The sequence below is a fragment of the Magallana gigas genome, chromosome 1 (genome assembly GCF_963853765.1).
Source record: "Magallana gigas chromosome 1, xbMagGiga1.1, whole genome shotgun sequence".
Classification (NCBI taxonomy): Eukaryota; Metazoa; Mollusca; class Bivalvia; order Ostreida; family Ostreidae; genus Magallana; species Magallana gigas.
Window position 1 is genome coordinate 47,516,249 of NC_088853.1, and position 23,693 is coordinate 47,539,941.

Genomic DNA, 23,693 nt, shown 5'->3' on the forward strand with positions numbered 1-23,693 from the left:
ATCTCATAGATGGCGAGGCGAAGCCGAGCCTTCTATGAGATTGATCAACCCAATATATTTCCGTAGTGAGTCAGTAACTAACCTAATAAGTGTTTTGTTTTCTCGAGGACTATCAAGCTACATATTTATTCACAAATAGCGATGATCTGCGCAAAGCCATGTACAAGATGCCTTACATCTCGTCCAATTTAACTCATTTAAACTCTTCAAAATTTTCAATCTCACCTTTCAAATACTCTTTCAAAATCTTTCCTTCACCCATGTTTACTTACAATGTGTTGTTGCTATTCAATTTTAAATGTTTTCTCTCTTTCCTGCAGAGATTTGAGCAAATTTCGACGCTGCCATTTTGTTCTGGTCCAGAATATTCTAAGGGCAACTACTCTAATTTTAAAGAATTTTAAAGGGCAACTACTCCAAATACTTTAAGAACTTACGGCATGCAGTTTGTGTATAAAATACTATGAAATGTCGAAATGAGTAAGCGAAGCGTCAACCAATAACGGCCATATTGCCTAATATTATTTCTCACAGAACAAATATAGAGATATATGAGGCAATCACGTGCTATGTTTAAACCAATGAAAATGTGACATTTCAGTCCAAGGGAAAACAAAACTCTTATATAAGCCACATATACAGTTCAAAGTATTTTGCTATAGAGGTCTCACCTGTGTGGACGTACATCTTGCCTCGCCGTGTTACTTGGTCGCGATGAAATTATCAAGTTTTACGCACTTTTTTAAACCAGGAGAATACCAACATTAAATGAACTGGTCAATGCATTATTTACAAACATAATATGCACATAAAATAAGAATTAAATGCAGAAAAATCCAAGACAACGAAAGAAACACTACACGTCGGCACTGAGTTTCAGATTTGCAATCGGGTGTAACAAAATCGAAGGGTTTATATACCGGGTACCTGTGTGAAGGTGCTTATTTACGAGCAGTGTTCAGCTTTAAGTAAAAGTCAATATTGAGTACCGGCAAAAGTAGTCACCATTTTTCATTATATAACATACCTTGATACATATTGATATAAAAGTAGCAATATACCATTAATTTGTTGCTAAGAGCAACTGTTGGCATGGTAATGAAAACTAAAAAAAATAGAAAAATTACAAATCCTAGCGATTGTTAAGCAATATAGAAAATTATTGCAGCATATACTAATATTGGTTATGACATTTGCCATTAAAATATTTCATTCACTAAACAGTCAATTTAAAAATACATGTAATAAATAAAGACTGTTTTAATTGAAAGTTTTCCTTATGTTTTATAAACATTTTTTTCCGGAATTTTTCATAGATGTAAGCATAAAAACAAACTAATAGATATACAGCTGTATTTGAAAAATTCATGATAACTAAGAATATCGTCACCTTACATAAAACTTTATTATGCCTGATAAACCGATAATACTGTTTTGTTGTTGGGTTTTTTTTTAAGTGTTAACGTATTTAAACAATTCATTTGCCATGAAAACCTCTCTATAATATAAGAATCACAATATTTTGTGTAAGATTATTTTATTCCGTATAGTTGAAACTGTTGCAATCACTTATGGTTTGTGTTCAAAATAATTTTAAAAAGGCATTTTCTAAATTGTTTGTTTCTGTATCCATGGATAACATTTCTGTGGTAGTCATTTGGTATCCGTTTTACTAGGGTCAAACTCCTTTAATCAGAGCAGTGGAAATTTGAAATCATCACTTCAGATGAAAAAAATATGAATTTTGATATTAAAATCATTCTTTAGATCTTTACCCGTAATGTATAGACATAAGAGATTGAAAAACACAATCATGCCAAATTCTATTATATTTAAAAAATTGAACATAACATAACTTTTCAAAATTGCTCTGCTGTGGTTAACATGTCAAAAATTGGTGATTTTCAAAGTTAGATCCTCCCATTTCCTTACATACCCCTGGCTGGGACTTAAGGTGTAATATCCCTCTGCTATTAATTTTGCCATATATTTATTAACATTTTTCATATTGATTTTCATCAAAGTCAGTATCAATCGATTCATATAAAACAAAGCTGAAGTGATAAAGCGCTGCTAGATTTTTTAAAAATTTATAAAATGTGTAATCATGATATGAAGAAAACTAGACATATTGATTAGAAAAAGCAAAATTTTACCATTGTAGCATAAAATTAAAAATCTAAAATGTATATGAAAATAATATATAGTTATATACATTTTCATTTCATCTTACAAAACATATTGAAGCGCTGCATTTTAGTTTAGAATAGCACTTTGTTGTATAGGTTTGCAACAAAAATTGCTTCAATCAGCAAGAGTTATCTTTCTTTATCATAGACTTTTGAAGGTTTTACATACATGTTTTACATACAGTGCATGATCAATTGCCACAGTTTCTAAATTTTCAGAAAAAGGTTTTCTGTTTTAAAATTTGGATAAGATAGTAGTAAATGGATCCATATATTTAAGAAATCCTAAAAATGTAAACCAGAGCATAAATGTTGTTATAACACAAAAAGTGGATCAAGCGAATAATCTTCCAGTAATTGGTATAATATCAATATAGGGATTTATTGCCTTGAATCGAATGAGATGTTGTTTTGTTTTGTTTTTTAATTTTGTTTTCCCATATCTGCTCCCTCAGAATAGAAAAGCCCTATTCAATTTTAAACATTTGAAATGTTATAAGTTTTAAACGATTGTAACCAAGTATAGAATTTGTAATAGTTGTCTTGATCACATTTTCCCCAATTATAATTCATTCAGCTCTGTGAACGAGCTTTATATAGAGAAATAAAAATATTCCTTCCAAATATTCTCTGGCCTAAACCATCAAAAATGAACTGTTCATGTTCTGATCAAGTACATAAAATTCAGTTTTATTTAAAAACAGAATTAATCCATCGGGAGGTGGGAGAGGGAGGAATAGTCATGTAGATATTGCCTCATAAATACTTCATCATTATGATACATTTCTTGTAATATTTTTTAAAAAGTTTTCTATACTTTTTGCCACCTGATTCAAAAGAGCCCTGGGGTTCAGTTCGTTCCGTTCAAATTTTCTTTTTCTATATTTGAATTTAAATAAGTGTATCGCCTTCCAACATAAATTGGGGCCCAGCACCATCTCCCTTGTTGTTACATGCCTTAATAATTGTGAGTTAACAGAAACAAAGTGATATTATTTTCTACAGAAGTTATCTCTCTTATCATAGGGACATTGTACCTTAAGGTCTCCCGTGCAGGTTCGAATCCTGTCGACAACCTACATTTTGGCAAAAGTGTATTATTTTATGTATCATATGTATACACAATACAAAACAGAGACTGATATCGGCTTTCAATTATTTTAATTTTTATTTGAAACCGAAAAAAAAATATTTTACGACGAACAGGATATTGCAAAGCTGAAATTTTGGTCTTAGTTGATGCGTAAAGTAATTATGATTAAATACATGCCAAAATAATCTGGTCAAGATTCTAATTTATTAAATTTAAAGATATTTCTGAAATCTAAACTCTTTATTCTTTCATATCTTTCAAATCTAAAGAATAATAATCAGTCGCATCAAGCACATATCAAAGTTTGATATTTAACAAAGAAGTTAAAATAAAAATGCAGAATGTTACATTAATTGTAATTTCTGTTACCGGTCGACGGTCGATCACATTTGTGTCCTTATGAGGCATCCGATAAACTTTACCTATTGCGCAACCTTTACGCTTCGCACTACTTTGTAACTTTGCAATGACAGATTCATGTAAGTCTTTAATCAAAAGAGGTTTAACTATGGAACATTATTTTAATGTATTCGACGTAAGATTATACATTTATACAGTAATATAATGATTTAAATAATGCTCCTATTTTTTTCTTAACATGCGCAAGAATTTTATTAAAAAATGTACTTTTTCTACTAAATGTAAAGTTTCTTGGTATTTTTGAAGGCAACACAACAGCGCGATCAACCCTTTTTATGTTTTTGGCATGCCATAAAAACAGTTTATGCTGCCCATGCCGATCATTCTTTTAAGGAATACTTGTTTAAATTTGAACCAATTGAAGAAAAAATTACAAAAATACTCATCTGCAGTTTGTTATGAACAATCGATATGCAATATACGATCAAAAAATGAATAAGCCATTTTTTACTTACACAACATAGAATTCTAAAATAAATTGTAATCTATAAAAAAAAAAGTATTAAATGATTAAAAGGCGAGATAGGTCTTATTTCTGTTCAATCGCATTTTTTAAAAAAACTTCATTGGCCTATCAAATAATTTACTGGTGTGTTGGGCTTTTCTTCTCAAAGAGATCAATGTAATTACCATCCATCCCTCTTAACTATAGTAAATATCGTTTTACGATTCAAGTAATCATTTATTCACGAAATGGGATTTTTTTTTTGTAATTTTATGTAATATTAATTTTCCGACCGACCCTGTGTTTATATCGAGCCAGCGTTTGTTCCTTTTTTAAAGACAGATTTAAGAATAATGTAATATCGAAGACACGTTTGTAGAATTATCATAATGAGAACAATGTATATAAATGAGCGATTTGAACATTGAATCATAATTCTGGGGTTTACTTTTCCAATTTCCATACATGTCTAAAAGGTTTTTTTGTCACACCAAAGCATTCCAGACAGAAACAAACAGTTATTGAAATCTCATAGAGTACCGTATTCTTCGTAAAAAAATGACATTGAAATAAAGTTTAACATAATCACAGATGAAACTAGAAACTTTAAACCTACGTTCATTGTGGACAAAGAGAAAAACTAAATAAAGGTTCGTATGAAAAATTGTGATTGTCCTCTTAGTGCACACCTCTCCTATGACTTTAAATCACAAAAACAGCCTGGTTTCACATCTTTTATGAAACGAAAATAAAAACACGTAACTAACAATTCTGTAATTGACTGTCTGTATTTGTTATATGTCACTTGTAAAACTGTAATTGTTCATGCTTAGAAGACTCTTGAGGTAGCTAGGGATAGGAATGTCAATGGACTATGCTAAGCACACTTTTGAACTGCATAGTAGTATGAAATCAATATTGCATGCGCGGATCTAGATATTTCCGAGAGTGGAGATTGGGTGGGGATCTTGTTTACCTGGTTGTGGTTAGGGGTCCGAGTCCAACGCAAACAATTATTTATTAGGACGGGTATGCAATGATTTTATAGGTTGTTCACCTGGAACAGTTTTTTAGTTTACCTATACAGGTAAACTGTCCAATATAATAGCTATAAGATAATCGGTAAGTTTTTACAAGACATCTTATAATCTCATAGTTTATTATTTACATTATTAACATGCTTAAAAAGCACTTCTTATGTATAATATTACCCTTATCCCTAGCAATATGTGCAGTGATTAGGAAATGGGAATTTCCCGAAATATCCTAGGGCTATTTGTAAACGGTTTTGATTACAGATCCCAAAGACATCGTGAATGCAAAGAACAGGAAGTGTTAAACATTTTTAGAAAAAAATTCCAAGTATTGAGAACTTTTTAAAAGCAGAACGAAGAACCACGCTCTACCGACGTTGAATGGATTTAAGCAAGAGAATCAGAATGGTGCTGGTGTTTGGAGTGGGTTTAAAGTGGGTCATATTACAAAACGAATTAAACAGATGATGTAATCTTTTGAGTCTACCTTACAAGTACGAGCATGTTATAAAATGGGGTTTTGTCGCGCTTTTGATCAGATATCTGACGGCACATCTGTGGATTTAGAAGTGTATAGTCATCTAATTTAACAATTAATGATTAAAAAAATATGGTTTCTTTACATAGTTTCAAAAATTCAATGTATAAATGGATGTTTCACTACTGGACCAATATTTAAAATCTCACATCCAGTGTTCAGAAACTTGGTAAAAGCTTTCTTGCTCATTTTATCCACTCTACTGATAAGCATGCTCAGAAATTGAGAGGAATACTTTTACCGAATAAATGTTTAGCTGAATTTTTTTACTTATTCTATCAGATTTGATAACCAATATGAATAATTAACATAACATTTTTATTTTCTTCTTATCCATACTTAATGTAATTAAGGTAGAACACTTAATCCAATTAAGATAGCAAAATAAATTAAATATTTGTTTGAACAATAGACATTTGCTGTCGTTAATTCAAAAGACACTTCAGAAAATCTGATCTGATCTTTCTTGTTCCGTTATTTAAAGAATACTTAACCAAAAAAAATTAAACAATTTGTTTAGGGTCAACTGCATGTACCACTCATCTAGCGTTTGTTTGTCTGGGATATTGATAAAATCAAACAATTAAAAATTGAATCTTCTTTCAAACTGAATTCACGACAAAGACAATTAATTCACAGCAAAAGAAACTTAAGCTTGTTTTTGCTATCCTGAACAATCAAAATGTGTTAGGCAACCTACGTTTTAACTGATACCGACAGTTAGTTTTCTAAATAAATGTAGAGATGGCACTTAAAGCTATGTTTAAGATAAATACCAAAACAATTTTAAATAAATTATGATGACATATTCATCGTACATATAATATAGTTAACTTGAAAAGAGTCCATTTAAAAGTTAACGTGATATATAAATAATAATTTAGTTACAAGTATTTAAATACTAGTTACTCTAATATTTAATAAACAGGTGCCTCTATTTTTTTCAGACTTGTATAGACCGCATATATTTGTGCGATCTGAAATCTCGGAATAAGATTCTAAAAAATGATTAAAAAAAAATAGTTAATCTGTATTAAAATTTTTATATGTAATATGGTTTAGCACCAAGTCTCATGTAAATATATAGTGAAGAAAAGTTTATACTTACAGGCTTGCAAGGTGAACAGTAAAACAAAAAGAATGCCAATCCAAAAAGACAAAATTGTGCTTGTAGTTCCATGGCTTTTGAAGAAGGTTGAATGTTAAATCGCTTCCTGGTTTTTTCATGAGGGCGCTTTTGAATGTAAAGAAATCTTTATTTGGGTGCAAGCTCATACTGCACATTCTACATATGTATTACTCGGATTTCTTTTGTTGCATTTAAAGACATGCATATCATCAGACAGGGGATTTCTTTCTCACTCTGCATGAAGGACATCCATGCACCAATATTGCGTGGGATGGAACAGAACCAAAATTTTAATATACGCCATCTTAGGAGATCGGATACCAATTTGTAGAAATATTTCAATTGAGGTTTAGTCATTTCTTTAAAAAGCCCACATTTTGATATCAAGTGTGGATTTCCATTCCATGAACACAAGATCACAGTCCGAATGAAATGAAACTGTATATTTAATATAATAGTTTGATAAACTTAAAACAGCTTTTTATCTTTTGGTGTTTGAATGGTACTTTTCATTGTGTGGCATGTTTATTTCCCAAGTAATAAACAAAAATTCATATATGAATATATGAGTATACATACTTTCAGCAGATCAAGAGGTTTGAATGTCGCAATTCAACCTTGTAAATTGTCAGTCTGGCACCTTGTGTATGACATTACGTAATATCCGTATACAGAAATCCATGATCTTGAGAATATTTATTCAAAGAGAAAAGTATTATTTTTATTGACAACAATATACATAACGTATTAGAATGATTTTCATATTCATCATCTTATTTGTTCCGCATTCAATTGATTCAAAAAAGTTGGATAAATAATCTCTCTCTCTCTCTCTCTCTCTCTCTCTCTCTCTCTCTCTCTCTCTCTCTCTCTCTCCTACCATTTGCTGAAATCAAAATAGGTAACAATCGGCGAAGAATAATTTTTATTGTCCGACCTTTCACTCTTTCTCTTTTAATACATATGTAATATATCTTCTGTTGCACGGCTAAGTAATGTTGTCATGATCTAGTTCTATTATTGTAAATCTGCCCACCCTGCTCTCTCTCTCTCTCTCTCTCTCTCTCTCTCTCTCTCTCTCTCTCTTGCTCGCATATATTATCTAGTCCTAAAATTTGAGTTTCCGAGTCAAAATGGCATAACGGCATTAGCACGATAAAGTTCTATTTCAGCACTACAACCGCCATTTCAAACACAGATTTCGAGTGTGAACTTTTCTAAGACTACAAAGAACACCAGCTTAATATAGTGAAAAAGTGTTACGGCTTATCATGCTTTAATTTTCTCTCTCTCTCTCTCTCTCTCTCTCTCTCTCTCTCTCTCTCTCTCTCTCTCTCTCTCTCTCTCTCTCTCAGAGATAATCTTTTATAACGTATTTTGAGGCGTCAATGCAGAAAGGCATAAGCATGATTATGTCCCATTACAGTATCATAACCACCGATCGATTGCAACAGCGATTTGATTGAAAACCTCTCTCTCTCTCTCTCTCTCTCTCTCTCTCTCTCTCTCTCTCTCTCTCTCTCTCATTAATACTTTATTCATGCACTTGTATGCGGTTATATGACCAGCGGCTATATAATTTTGAAAATAAGACACACAATTTAACTGATTTTCCTTAATCTATGAACGCTTAGATATTTAATCTCCACGCCTAAAAGCAAGCAGAAAAAAATATTGTGTATGTCTGGGATGAAGAAAAACCTCAGAACTAACAGAGAGCACTCAGACTATACACACGACAGGGTGACCACGGCAAGGTGTGAAAATTGACCACCTGTGTATATGTCTGGCAGTCGCTGAAAAGATTCTTTTGTATGTCTGGGATCAAGAAAACCCTCAGAACTAACAGACAGCGCTCAGAATATATACATGACAGAGTGAACGTGGCAAGGTGTGAAAATTGACCACCTGTGTATATGTCTTGCAGCCTCAGAATAAACAAATATAAATGGCCGGGAAATACAATTTGAAACAAAAGTGTTTGATTTTATTTTGAAAACAAAATTAGTGATTATGGCTGGGATAAAAACATCTTAAGTTTATAATTATAAATATTTGACACGGTTCAATTAAAGAGTTGATCGCTCAAAATTTAGAATCATTAAATAGATGTTTATCAATTACATAAAGTGGTTAAAATCTTTATATTTTTTTTTTACTATGGATTGTTCTATATATACAATGTAACACTATAGTATCGAGTGGATTGGCGCACGGGGGTGGGATATATAGCAATTCTGCAATTTCTACATTCATTTATTTATGTGCTGAATTGTGTTAATCAGCTAAAATAAAACTTAGAACAAGAACAAACAGAAAAAATTTGCATTGAAATAAATAAGCAGATTATAAGAAGAATAATCAAATCTAATTTTTGTGGTTGTAAAAAAGAAGTTACTGTCGATAAAACTTTAGTTAGATCTTACATATTTCTTTTTAAAAAATGCCCGGTATTTGTTTACCGATAATTTTAAATAAATATAATTTGCATGTTACAGTAATTAAAATTAATCTCTTAAAAATCCCCTGCCTGTAATTCTCAGTAATTATCAGCAATTCTCAGTACCAACAGTAAATCTCAGTAAATATCAGTAATTATCAGAGCTCACAGCAAAAGCATCAGTAAATATCAGTAAATATCAGAACCAACAGCAATTATCAGTAACAGCAGTAAAATTATCAATAAATATCAGCAATTCTCAGCACTAACAGTACAATATCAGTAAATATCAGAAACTATCAGTAAAAAATGGCACTTTCAGTACTTTTTAGAGCCAGGAGTGATATAGGGCGTTGCTAAAATGCGGATTGTTAATTTTACTTTCTTGTAATGATCAAATTATTAAGTTTAAAAAGATTTAAATCTACACAACAAAATTGTTGTTTGATGATCAATAAGGGTTTAAAGGTAGCGATCATTGCAGAGAAAATTAAATAAACCACTACGTGGGTTACGTATTCTATGGAAATTTGAGTCTGACTTCATAATGATTCACAGATTACATGCAGTCCGTTACTTACGTAAAATTCTTTACACTGATTAGAGAGAGAACAGGGTAATGTCACTTTTATACAGCTATGAATGACAATAAATTTCCATACGAAATAAAAGAAAACATACGATGTAAATACAATTGTGTTGAATGACGTTTTATTTGTATTAAATTAAACATACACTTTATTCTCAATCAAAACAATATGAATGTTGAACTCCTGTATCAGGTTTTCTTTCAAATTCACACATTATTGTATATTCAAGACATTTTCGATTTTATAAAGACTAAATCTTCCAGGTCGAAAATCTCTTTAAATATTTAAATACGTACAGTAATTATCTTAAACATAGCTTTAAAAAATCAAAAGAATATAATATGCCAAAAAATACTATAATAAACACCTACAGCATTTTAGAAGTTAAAGTTCACCGGGAACTTGGTTGATACGTGATCAAATCGTCTGAGAGGCCCTTCAGGCTCACGGGTTTGACACGTGACCGATCAGGTTCATTTCACGGTGAACTTTTAAACTTGCGGTTTATTTCTTAATTAAATATCAGTAGATAATTCCGGTGCAAATAGTCACCAATTGTCCATATATAACATAATTTGATACATATTGATATAAAAGTAGTAAGATGCAATAAATTTGTCGCTTAGAGCAAATGTTGGAATGGTAACGGAAACTAAAAATAGAAACATTACAAAACCTAGCAATTCTACATTAAATAGAAAGTTATGGCATCATATATTAGGTATGACATTTAGATTTAAAATACTAGTATATTATATGGCTAATTTTAAAATAAAAGAAGATAAATAAAAACTGTTTTTATATAAAAACAATGCAAATTTTTAAACATGATTTTTTTCGAAATTTTAAAGACGTAAACATAATATCAAATTAATAAATATATACACCTGATTGACCTGAAATAAAACTAATTATGTTGAATAAATGATAATGAAGTCATCTTTCATGTACTGTTAAGTTACCACGGTAACACTTTAAAACTATTCATTCGCATTGAAAACTTTTCTCTAACTTAAAAATCACATTATTTTTTATACGATTATTTTATTCTGCATACCTGAAACTGTTGTAATTTCTTACGCTTTGTGTTCAAAATAGTTTAAAACTGCCATTTTCTAAATCGTTTGCTTCTGTTTCCATGGTTAACATGACCTTTGGGGTTTCTCCAAGGAGGTTCGAGTCCTGTCGACAACCTATATTTTGGTTAGAAGTGATTTTTTTTATCATACATATAAAGCAATAGTTAAAGATATCAATATTGAACCACGTGAAAATATATTATACAAATATTGACTGGGGTTGAGGGCAACATTGATTATAATAGCCCCCGAGGGACGAAATATTGCCCGACGCGAAGCGGAGGGCAATATTTTCGTCCCAATGGGGCTAATATAATCAATGTTGCCCGAAAACACAGTCAACATTTGTTTTGTTATATGAAGAAACAAACCAAAATTTAAGAAAGTAATTGAAAACAGATCGCTGTAATTTTCTCAGCTCAACAAAGAATTCACGAATTCAATTTTGTGCAAAGTTCATTTTCAAAATATCCTCAGCATCAAACGGTCACTGGTGATATTCCGCCGACCGTAAGAATCAAATTACAGATGTTCTACCTGATTTTACTTCACAGTAATTCGCAAATCCTTATATCCGTTATGATAGCAAACCGTCGCATTGCGCGTCCGTTGTTTTCTTGCCTTGACTGACTGTCTATTACGACGTCACCTTATTTTGGAGTCGCGAAGAGTTATTTACGTCATCGTTTACGAATCAACAAATCAGAGGCGATTAGAAATAGAGGGAATGTTCTCTAGATATTATTCCTAGCCGGTCAATATCAAAAAAATATTGACCGGTCAATATTTTTCGGACGAGCTAATATTACAGTTATTGACTATTTGTCTATATAGAGTTATATAGTGAGAATATACTACTGAAGATAACAATGAATTTTATTGCACTACATAAGGTGAAATGAGTGATAATAATGTGTTTGTTTAAAATTATGTAAATATGTAAATATAATTTTCATAATTTCCCAAAGAAGTGGTAAGAAAAAGGAATACTTGTATATCGATTATGATGTGTCCAATTTCTTCTCGTACATGTATAAGTTTTATAAGTAAGTGATTCGAAAATTGAATCATGTTTCTGGGGTTTCCTTTTCATTACATAATGATTCAAATATCTAACAAAAAATATATGACATCAAAAAATTCCAGCTAAGAAGAAATCGATACGGTACTTTATTTTTTTCTTCCAAGAACGGCATTCAAACAAAGTTTTACGTAATCACACATTTAAAAGAAGAATATAAACCTTCTTTCATTGTAGGCAAAATGGTTTCGCTTACAAATGTAACAAAAGACAACCCATCGTGAATGCAAAGAACAGGATGTTTAAAACATTTTTAGACCGTAAATTCCAAGTATGGAGAAGTTTATAAAACAGAACAAGTTGCTGTCCTTTAAAAAAGGACTACAATACGTGGACCATTTGCATGTGTTTCCAACGAAAACGTGAAAGCCTTAAGATTATCAGAGATTCCACCGACTCTAGCCCTCTGCTTTTAACCACTAAATTTGTACGTTGTATTACGTATATATGTATGTATAGCCCTGACTTTTTATCTCAGAATTTAAAGGATTCATACTTCTAAAATAATTTTGATCTATCTATGAATGAAGTTTGCATGTATAGTATCAGGCATTCGGTGAATTCTACTATTTGCGCACACATTACGATTCGCACTACTTTGTTAACTATGCAGTGACAGCTTTGTGTAAATTAAAAATTTCATATTTTGATGCATTTTTCTTGAGATTCAAACTTTTATAGTGACATAATTATTCAATCATACTTAAATGCTTAAAAAAATTTAATCGGGAAGTTCTCTAGCCTCGACTACCTTAAATATATATTTAAGTTACATGTGTATTCGGAAAACAACAAAATATTGCAAATTATGCAATTTGATGCATGTTGTAGTTTCGGCATAACATTAACTTATTTCATAATAGCGAGCGCAGCGAGCTCCATAGACAACGTGTACGAACGGAGGAAATTCGAGTTGAAATCTGCACATTGTTCAAAGAAAATTTTGTGGACCCGCGTGAAAACGTTCTACTATCCCATAGTCCAGTCATTCTAGCCAAAATATGACCAAACCTCAAACTAATTGCAACAGAATGTTCTTCTAGTTTTCCAAGCTGGTTCAGGTGAACTGTTGAACATAAAAAAAATCGAGAATGTTTGGATGAAGGGAAATTGTTAATTTTGGGTGAAAACCTTGATTTTTGATGAAAAATCTCTGAAAACTGGTAATTTGCCGTGACTCAAAAAAACAAAAATAGCAACTTGCTTAATTATTAATGAAGTCAATAGATATTATTACAGTAATGATTTATTTAAACGTTGATGAACTGCAAAGATCAGGAAATTGAAAATTTTGGGTGAAAACCTTGGATTTTGATGAAAAATCGCCGAAAACTGGAAATTTCCCGTGACTAAAAAAAAAAAATAGCAACGGACTAAATTTTTAAGAAAGTCAATAGATCTTATTACAGTTATGATTTATTTCAACGTTGATGAACTGCAAAGTTCAGGAAATTGAAAATTTTGGGTGAAAACTTTGGATTTTGATGAAAAATCGCCGAAAACTGGAAATTTGTTGTAACTAAAAAATGAAAATAGCAATGTACATAATTTTTAATCAAGTCAATAGATCTTATAACAATGATAAAAAAAATTAAACTCTGATGATTTTTGAAGTGTAGAAAGTGATAATTTTGGGTGAAAATGTTAGTATTTTTGATAAAAACTGGGAATTTATGTTTTCTTAATAAAAATTAAATTATATCATGAGTCTTCAAATTAATTTTATATATATGTTAAGTGTTTAGATGGATCAAATAATGACCAATTCGTAAATTCAATAGATCTTATAAAAACAATAAAAAACGATTGACCGGTATGATACTTTTTTTTAAACCAAAATATTTACTTTATATGATAACAAAACCATGGAATTGTTTTACCGAAACCCCTTCATTATGCTTATTATATTTTTGCGTATTCTACATAAATCATTAGAAGTTGATTGTCACTTAATCGTCCATGTCAACTGTTTTGCTCGAATTTGTACAACCAGTTCCTTTACATTCGCCACAAGCTACTGAACATTCAAGTCTGTTTTTTCTACAAGTACATCTTTTAGTGTCACAGTTTGTCTTACAATTGCATCGAATAATGTTCCGCAATTTAGAGGGAGCTGCGTCCATTGTACACTTAACTGGAACAAGGTTTCCATTAGCGACTTTCCAACCCCATTCACACGGATTTAGATTGTCCTTGTTCATCCACATTTTCATTTGAAGATAAGCCCTCTGGCTATGAAATGAAGCCGCATTTGATGTTGGCGGCAATGTATGAATTTGAACGCATGTTTTGTTTGTCAATACTCTTGCAGCAAACTTCCTGTAGCGAAGAACATTCAGTCCTTCATATGGAGCACCATTATATGAAGAGGAAATAATGTTTTCACCAGCAGAAATAGCATAATCCTTTGCGTTAGCATTGCATAGTAACTGTGCCTGAGTCTTGAGAAAGTCATGTTCCCCAAATTTCTTTAGGGTCGCTGCCTTACTGACACCGAACATTCTTGAAGTTGTGTCACAACCACTGATAGCATGAATTAAAGGTAACAATTTACATAGCTCCTCACCAAGCAGCAATTTGGTCTTCAAAATATCCCATATTTTAATATGTGTGTTTACTTTTGACACATTGCCGGATTTGAATATTAGCGAATTTGATGTAACGTCCGCATGATGAAGGAGTAGTACCAAAAGATCAGTGTCCTCTCCAAGCAAAACAGTTGGTTTTGTTTTCGCCGATTCGATGGCAGTAAGGGCTATCAATACATCAGCATCGGCATCTGCGTGTTTTGTTTTGTTTCCCTTTTCTACCATCTTTGCACTCAAGAGATTAATAAAGTTTTGCTTATTCTCAATGTTTGCTAGAAACATTTCTTTTTTAGATTTGAAAGTTCTATCTATTTCGAGACGGGGATTTGCTTACCAGTTCTAAAATTAACACTACATGTTTGGTGGTATATTGCGTCTGCCGCGTGCAAATCTGATGGTGCAATGTTGAGCCTCCTCAAAACGATTTCGGACCATTCATCATTTCTTTCTTTGCAGATGTTTCTAAGGGTGTTAGAAAAATCTGTTGTCCTGACAGGAAACACGTCGATTCCCCTTTTGCTCTCTGAAAATTTTGCAAAATATCCACAAAATAAACAGTTCTTCTGGAACTCAAAATCCGGCGTAGAAGATCGTAAGTCACGAGTTGGCTCGGTTATCGATACATCCTTTTCTCGCATGTCCTTCTTGATTGAGTTAGCATTAATGTAATCACGTCGACATTTCTGATGAACTTTTTGTCCTGCAGTTGTGACGATTGTATCATTTCTGGTTTGGCTGGTCCTATTAACTGTGTTACATCCTTTTTCTCTTAGTTGTGTTATTTCTTTACCATTTTTTAGCGACACCCGACAAAAAACACAAGCATCCTTCATTACCTAAAAAAAAGAAGATCAAACAGTTAAGATGAGATTCAATTATTTTGATTTTGCTTTCATATTATTTTTATCATATAAGATTTGTTTTGAATACAATATTAAAAAAGATATATATGTTGACTTATAACCAATAAATTATTCCGATGTATTATCTGTTCTCAATTGAATTGTATAATGGTATTTTTGTTGAATATTTATTTCCCTCTGTTAGTTGATTAATAAATATTCATTTTTTATCATTTTATTTTTTTTGAAATTGTCTCATCCTGTCCTCCCTATTTTTTTTTTATTTCATCCTAGCCCCCATACTAACATGAAAAAATAAATGGTAGCTCCATAACACAATTTGTCTACATCGATTTTGTATTTAATTATCGGTAGAACTTCATTTTTCCATGAATTAAATTTGGTTAGATTGTAACCTTTTTGGCACTATCTGCTTTCCATAGGTTTTTTTTTCGTCCGCAACTCCTGGCAATAAGAATAAAATTCCCTTTTTACGGGACTATTTAATGTATGTAATGTTTATACTGTAATCCAAATATAAAAAAACAGAGCTTTTTTGTATGTGATTTCTGGTTTAGAAACCTCTGCAAACCGAAATGAGCTCATTTCTGCCGCGTACTACATTTTGACGTTTCCCGTGTATCTACGCCTTTTAAAAACATCCAAAATACCTTGCATGGTAGCGTTAACTCTTAAGAATGTTAAATACGTATAAAACTTTTATATATAAGTTTTATATTAACTTACCAGAATGAAAAGGATGGAACCTAGATGCGTCGTCTGCAGTTGACCATTACGAGTTGTCTCCCATATCGTCATTCTTAATCTATGGGCGCCATATCTTTCCATAATATTTGAAGTAAAATCTAGATTTTTTTGGGGGCCAAAATTGACGACTTTCCCCTATTTCGATTTTTCTCGATTTTTGATATGTTTTTTATACCGAGCGCAGCGAGAGGCGGGCGAAGCCCGCCTCGCGAAGCGAGGATTAATGGTAACACGTATATATAAGAAAATCAGTGAAAAATGAAAGTTGAATCAGGGGTACTAAGGCCAAAAAAAGTTTCTTCCAGCCCTGGGCGCCGCCATCTTGGCAGCCATTTTGTTTTTAAAAAGTTAGTTCGATCATTGATTGATCAGTACTTATCGGTGTTTGTTGCCCCTAAACTCGATTAAATAAGTTCCAGTGTTTCAATAGAAGGTAATTCGAATTAAAAGAAATTAAAAAGGAAACCAGATAATTTTCAATAGTGCTTCAATCAAAAAACACGACATGTTCTATGTTTGTCTTATCAAATTATCAGATGGAAAATCAAAACATTAAGGTCAAGGAACTGATCTTTTAGATACCGAATAAAGTATTTAATTTTATTACAGCGGCATTCATATGAATTAAATTGATAAACAATGAAAGAAGAAATAAAAAATAGTTCGGAATAACGTTACTCTCTTCGGCTATTTCCGAAGACAAAACTTGAACGTTTTACGTCTGAAATATGACGTCACAATGTAGACTGAGCACGCGACGTCTAGTAAAACTTTGGCTAATGATTTGAGTAGGCAACCAGGCGGATTTTATTCTACAAAAATCAAACTGCACTGTGGTAAATCTGCGCTCGGTCCAACGGTCACACCGTTTACATATTACGTTATATTTCTCACGAATTCCACAAAAAACATTTCTGTTGTAATTAGTTTGAGGTATAACCATAGAATGACTGGACTACCAGTGATCCTTTGCGGTGCATAGCAACATGGCGGAACAGGAAGCGTTTCTAAGGAAAATTCTTACCTGTAAATCGCATACATCATTTTCATTTAACAATAAAAAAATCCTTTTAAAAACATTTAAGTAAACAACACATATGCTTACGTAAAAAACTGTACCTATAACGTCATTTCCTTCCCCGAATTTGTCCGACAATTTACGAAAACTGTCGAGCGCAAAAAGTTAAGTATGACGTCACAGTGATCTCGCGTTTTATATTCCCGCGATACATTTAGAAGTGGATCAAGCATCTGTACTGAATGTAACGTGTTGGAAGTACTCAGTAGGGAGTCACCATTAACAATAACACTGATACTGCGCTCGCTATTAACGGTTACTCTTTGGCTGATTAGTTTTGTTTTGATGATTTTTTTTTGCTCAGTAAATACACATGCAAGTTCCATGCTAAATTTATTGTCATATTGATCCAATCATTGTATACGTTAGGTAGGTGACAAAAAATTATTAAAAAAGAAAAGTCTAATCGTTATTAGATCTACGTGTAGCCACGTCATTTTGTAATGAATAAATTAAAGAAAATAATTAAACTGTTAAAATATCTACATGTATATGTTATAGTTGCATATGTGGTCAAACCTTTCAATAATATTGGATATCACACACTAAAAAAAGGGGGAGGGCACATATGTCTACAACGCTTATATAGCGTACAAAAATTAAAAAGATTAAAAACAAAATTGATGTCACAGAGGAAAATAATTAAAACACCGGTAATAACAAGGAACAAAATGAGAAATAACACAGACACACAATTTATTGATTTTAATAATCATTATTAAAAGGTAAAGAAGAGATAAAAAAATTTTTAAAAAAATGGCTTTGTGTTTATCAAAATATTTAAAAAAGTCTGTTTAACATTTTATTAATGCTCAGTGGTAGGCGGTGGTAAAAGTTTTCGAGACAAAGCCAAAGTTTTTTGGTTAGGGCAAGTCTACGGGTTGCATTTAACAATGATGACAGATGCGTGGCTCCTTCTGCGCTCGCCCCAACGGTCACACCGTAAAACATATTACTGATAGTTCATATCACATGCCAATCATTTCTTGAAAAGGAATACTTTGTTTCTGTACTGTTTACCGACAACTTTACAATTACAGCGCCTTTGAACTTTTGTGTGCATATGGCACGGAATCTCGATCCCGATTCAGATAAATGTATTAGCCTGGTTCCCTGAGCTACCAATTACGCACAGGAACCAAGCTAGCTCATGCGCAGGCTGAATTTTCCCCATAGCATCCGGTTTAACCTCGCTTATCTATTTTCTGCGTGGACCTCAGGGTCCACGCAATGACCGAAGAGAAACTACGCTCTACCGACGTGGAATGGATTTAAGCAGGAGAGTCAGAATGGTGATTGTGCTTGAAGTGGGTTATATTACTATATAAATATGATGTAATCTATTGAGTTTGTGTTACATTTAATCAGATATATGACGGCATAATATTTAAAAAACAACAAAAAGTAGTACTGACTGCAGAGTGTTTAAGTAATCTCACAACATCAAGACTTAAAAGTTTTCAAAACACCACAGGTGCTTTGGGATAGGACCGATCCCTCCCCCCCCCCTTTCCATCCCCCACCCCTAAGAATCAAACCCTCGCTATATAAAATATATAGAGAGGGTCTGATTTTTTTAAATGTTTGTTATAGATAATTTTGTGTATTGAATGTATTAATTGGATTAGCAAGATGTCGTAAAAGGATAATGTAATGAAGAAAGGAGTAAGGACCCGGGAGTCTAAACTTATTGGGGGGGGGGGGGGGGTTCAGTTCTGACCAGAAGCACCTTTAAAAGACACTACATCACCAGATGGCGATTTAAATGGGGTTTTTTTTTTTAGATATTTTTTATCATCTTAAACAAGGCGCCGACACTAAACCCCGTCTTAAATTTGTCTGAGTGAGCTAACAACTCAGGAAATTTTGGAGCTGATAAGTGATCATTATACTCAGTAACTTTAAAGTATCTTTATATTATATTAAACGAACTAGCAGATTCGTGCCAGGAAGACGCTAACTTCTATCATGTTCACAAATCTCTTCATAATTATGAGATACACTGTACCTAATAATAACGAAGCATTCATTCTTTGCATTACCATGTTGATGCAATTGTTTCATTGCAGTGTTTAACATATTTTGTACCCTATAAATTTTTAATGGATGCAGAAGCGATTGGTTCAATAATATGTATGTATCATAAATTTTGTTTTAAAATATATTTCATAACAAGAATAAAAATTTCTTGATATTTTGATGTCACTTCTCAAACTTTATATAACAGTAGCGGGTCCAGAAGAGGCTGTAGGTCCGGACATACCCCCCTCCCCCCCAACAACACACACACACTTCTCTCTTAAAGTTGTTTCTCTTGATAAATTTATGGCAAACCCTTGGACGATTGTTTTTTGGTTTTGTTTTTTTTTTTTGTTAGGACCCCCCTCTCATAAAAGGTAAAGATGATACTTTGTGAAGTACATACCTTCGTACAATATTATAGGTTTTACTAAATTGAATGAAATCCAATCAATCACCCCGTGCATGAAACGAAGAAATGTTAGAGTTATGTTTCACAGGTACTTGACATCAAATATTTTTTTATCATAATAAAAATATATACCCTCTACCTAATAATACACCAGTGTAGTTTTATGAGGAAAACGGTGTACATTTTTAATATGGTGATATGTGTAGTCATTTTCACTGTTCAAAGATCAGTTTACGTTATTCATTACACTCGCAAAACTAATTCATTGAAAAGTTTACAACTATCAGTCTCAAGTTTATTGAATGTGACCTATACATGTAAATAACCCCTCTGATGCCACGCCCCATAATGATGACTGGGTACGCCTATATGCTGATGCTAGATGTGAAACGTCTAAATCCAGCATTATCCATTAAATCACTGGTTAAGCTATGGGGAGATAATTCTCGAAATGCTGATACTGTAGTCAGTGTTTCATCTGTATTAAAGTTATCAATATATCTGATAGATATGATTCACAATTACATTACAGTTTCATATCTTCACTTAAAACAATATTTCCTTCTGTATCATATAGTACATGTATATGTACAAATTATTGATTGGACTTTTAGGAAAAAATTTCATTATTTTATCCAAAAAATAAGAAGAAAAAAAACATGCATTAAAGACTGCTGCATACAAGGTTTGCCAAATCTTTCAAACAAACCCAAGAATGATAAAATTCCTTAAAAAAAAAAATTTCTAAACCTGACACCTTCATAAGTGCATATTTCTTTTAAGTTCCACACAATGATACAAAATAATCAGCTGTTAAAAACGTTTCATGATAATATATAACTTTTCAATTTTATTCATATATCTTTTCATTTCTGAGAATACAGCGATACAGGAATATAAAATTGGTACAACATTTACATCCAATTTCCGGACCCATTTCTTTCATGAAGGGAATATGACAGAAGATCTACAGTGTAGGTACGATATGATAATGCTGCAATTTTCTTCCAATCCATATCACAATGTACAAGTCACTCAGTCAGACAGATTTGTTAATTATCAACTATTAAACTAAATACATTTTCCTGTGTCTGTTTTGGTTTAAGATTTTTAACAAGAGAGTTGTTTACAGAATTTATAGTTCTCTGCATTTCAAATTCATGACATTGAATTCATACACACCAATCATTTATCATGAGATTTGCTGACCCATAATGGTAGATGCGTAGTAAAATATTTTTTTTAAACCTGATTCAAAACCATTCAATTCGATAAATTAGGCCAATCATCAACACTATTAAAATGAAATAAAATATTACATGTAACAAAATTGCACTTGAATGTCATTAATACTTCTAATGTAATATAAAGTAGTATGTAACAAATAATATTGAAAATTCTGACTCAACACAAGAAACATGCTAATGCTATGCTACCCATAAGTAAAATACTAAGTCATGAACATTGGAAACTATAAAACATAATAAATAGATAAATAAACGCAAAAAAAACACCTGTTGACCTTTTCCAACATTTAATCGGCTAAAGAGTTTCCAAATATTACCGATTGTTTTGACTTAACCAAGTAATTTTTTTTAAAAGTCAGTCATTTGTTGCTAATAGCTCAAATGTTACAATGCAGATATTTTCAGGTGTTGACTTCACATGATGCATTTCAGCAAAATCTTTTTAAGTTTTCAAAATAACGGGAATATTGTGTGTATAATAGAGATTTGCTGATCAGTTGTGTCATTAGATTTGAAGTCAGTTTCTGAGGTATAAATATTGTAGCAGGAATGTGTGTATGTGTGTTTGTTTTGTTTTTTTGGTTTTTTTTTAGGGGGGGGGGGGGAGGGGGGCACCAATGTGTCGAGTTAAACTTTGCACAGTAAAACAGGGAACTAGCTTAAAAGGAATTGAAGTTTATGGTCAAAGTGTAGTTATAATACATAATTTGTTTTTTGTCTGTAAGCCTTTTTTTTCACTGAATTTTTATCAACTTCTACTTAATTATGTTTTTATTTATACAGTTAAATGTTAAATTTGGTTAAGCATTAAAAAATAAGGGCCAAGTAGAAAACATCCTCAAAGAGAATTTGCTTCTAATTTGATTAAGTTATAAGAAACTTGCATCAAAATAGAAAAAGTCGAGATCACTGAAATGTCATGGAACAATCTGACCAATTTATACAAGGAGACTTGACCTTAATACTTTTGTTGACAGGGTCATTAACATCCATTTTTTTTAATTGAAGGTATTGTGGGGGGGGGGGGGGGGGGGGGGTGTTAATTGTTATAAATTGCAATGCAAAATTCTTCAGAGTGTACATGATTTGCCTGTATATACAATAACAGTGTTGGATTCTGGTCATATTGGCTCTTCCTTTTTTGTTAAACTCAAACATAATCTACGAATTTTTTTTAAAGACTAAAGAACGATGTACATATGTATAATAAAAAAAAACTTTTAGAGAACTTTGAAAATAATACAGGGTCATAATATCTAATTTTGAAATCTTTTTATATATATACGTCATTTTTAAGCTTATCAATGCCAGTAATATATCGAAGGAAAGATCAGTTGAGGAAAATGTTTGATAAAATGGTTCACTATTAATGCCTGCATCAAATAAAAATATAAAATAATGCATTTTACACAACCATTTTCCACATAATACCATCCATAAAAATTAGATTTTCTTTCAATTCACAGATCCAATACAAGTGAAATAATCTTAATCTAACAAAGTCTACAGTGTACACTATAAGTAAAATGAGACAATGGCTTATACGAGGTATGATAGTGTAGAGTTGATCAATATCGACTAGTGAGTCCCCAATTTTTTTATCAATAATGTCTCATTCTTTTACCACAAAGCAGTTTTTTTTAAAAACAAATCTGTATGATATGTAAACATATTTCTTAAAGATTAAAAAGATTCTTTTTTTTCAGCAATGAATTATATCACAAAACGAAGTTTTCATGATGAAATGTACAAGTAACTCTCAGACCTAGTTTTAAATATTGTCCTAAACCACTCGTTTAAATGTCTTAAAAAAATTTCATGATAGTTTATACACTGTACTGATGTTGTGTAACAATTTAATAGCATTATTTGTAACACACCATTTTTTTTTATCTATCTATTGAAATTATCCATTGAGAAGTATCTATAAGTATTCATTGCTTTATAGTTAACAAACCATCTGTTAATAAAAAAAATTGAAGAATGGATTGCGAAATTAAAAATCATAAAACAGTGAAATGTATTTTAAAAATAATCAAATCTACATTATTGCATGAGTAAACTCTTTTGTGAAGAACACAGAAACACAGCGAAATAGCTAACAACAGTCAAGAAATCTGAATTCATAAAACATACATTCCCTAATCAATCAAGACTTGAACAAAAAAGGTGGGTGAGTGTATTCAATGACTTCACATTCTAACATTAGTTCACATCCAAATTTTGTCATCAATTCAAATAACATGAGGTTTCTTGCTTGTCTCTGATTTTTCTCTGTCACGTAAATAATTTACAACCGTGTAGCTGCTAGTCTTTTTTTCTAAAATGAATTCCTAGGTGCACAGAATCATAACTTTTTCTTCTGCTTCTTTTGTTGTTCTTTCTCTTTCCTTTGTTGTTTCATCTTTTTCTTTTCTTCCTTGGCTTTTTCTTTTTCTCTCAAGCTTTTGAACAGCTTGTAGGCAAAAAAGGCTGTTAACATACAAGAAAGACAACATGTTCATCAATAATTTTTATATTTTTCCAAAAACATGACATGCATGAAAATTGCAATTCTTTGTATATCCTACTGCCTAAGGGCTAAGCACACTTACTTCCTTTTCAAACAAGCATAAGACTGATACACTGTGTTTTTAAGTAAAAGTTTATATAGCATTGAAAAATATTTAGATTACATGAGACTTAAGGGTCCTCCACACAC

General features: G+C 31.8%; 1 protein-coding gene across 4 annotated transcripts in view; it reads right to left on the bottom strand.

Annotated features, from left to right (window-relative positions):
- LOC105333531 (serine/threonine-protein phosphatase 6 regulatory ankyrin repeat subunit B) overlaps positions 1-7,213 on the bottom strand; it is a 122,774-nt gene extending 115,561 nt beyond the window's left edge. The window contains exon 1 of one of the 4 annotated variants that reach the window (XM_066068896.1): positions 6,828-7,208. In XM_066068896.1, coding sequence (XP_065924968.1) covers positions 6,828-7,003 — 176 coding nt within the window. In that variant the 5' untranslated portion in view covers positions 7,004-7,208. Of the gene's footprint in view, positions 1-6,827 lie in introns of all 4 variants that reach the window. The other 3 variants (XM_066068909.1, XM_066068915.1, XM_066068887.1) reach the window with 3 other exon arrangements.
- Between the last annotated feature and the right edge of the window lie 16,480 nt (positions 7,214-23,693).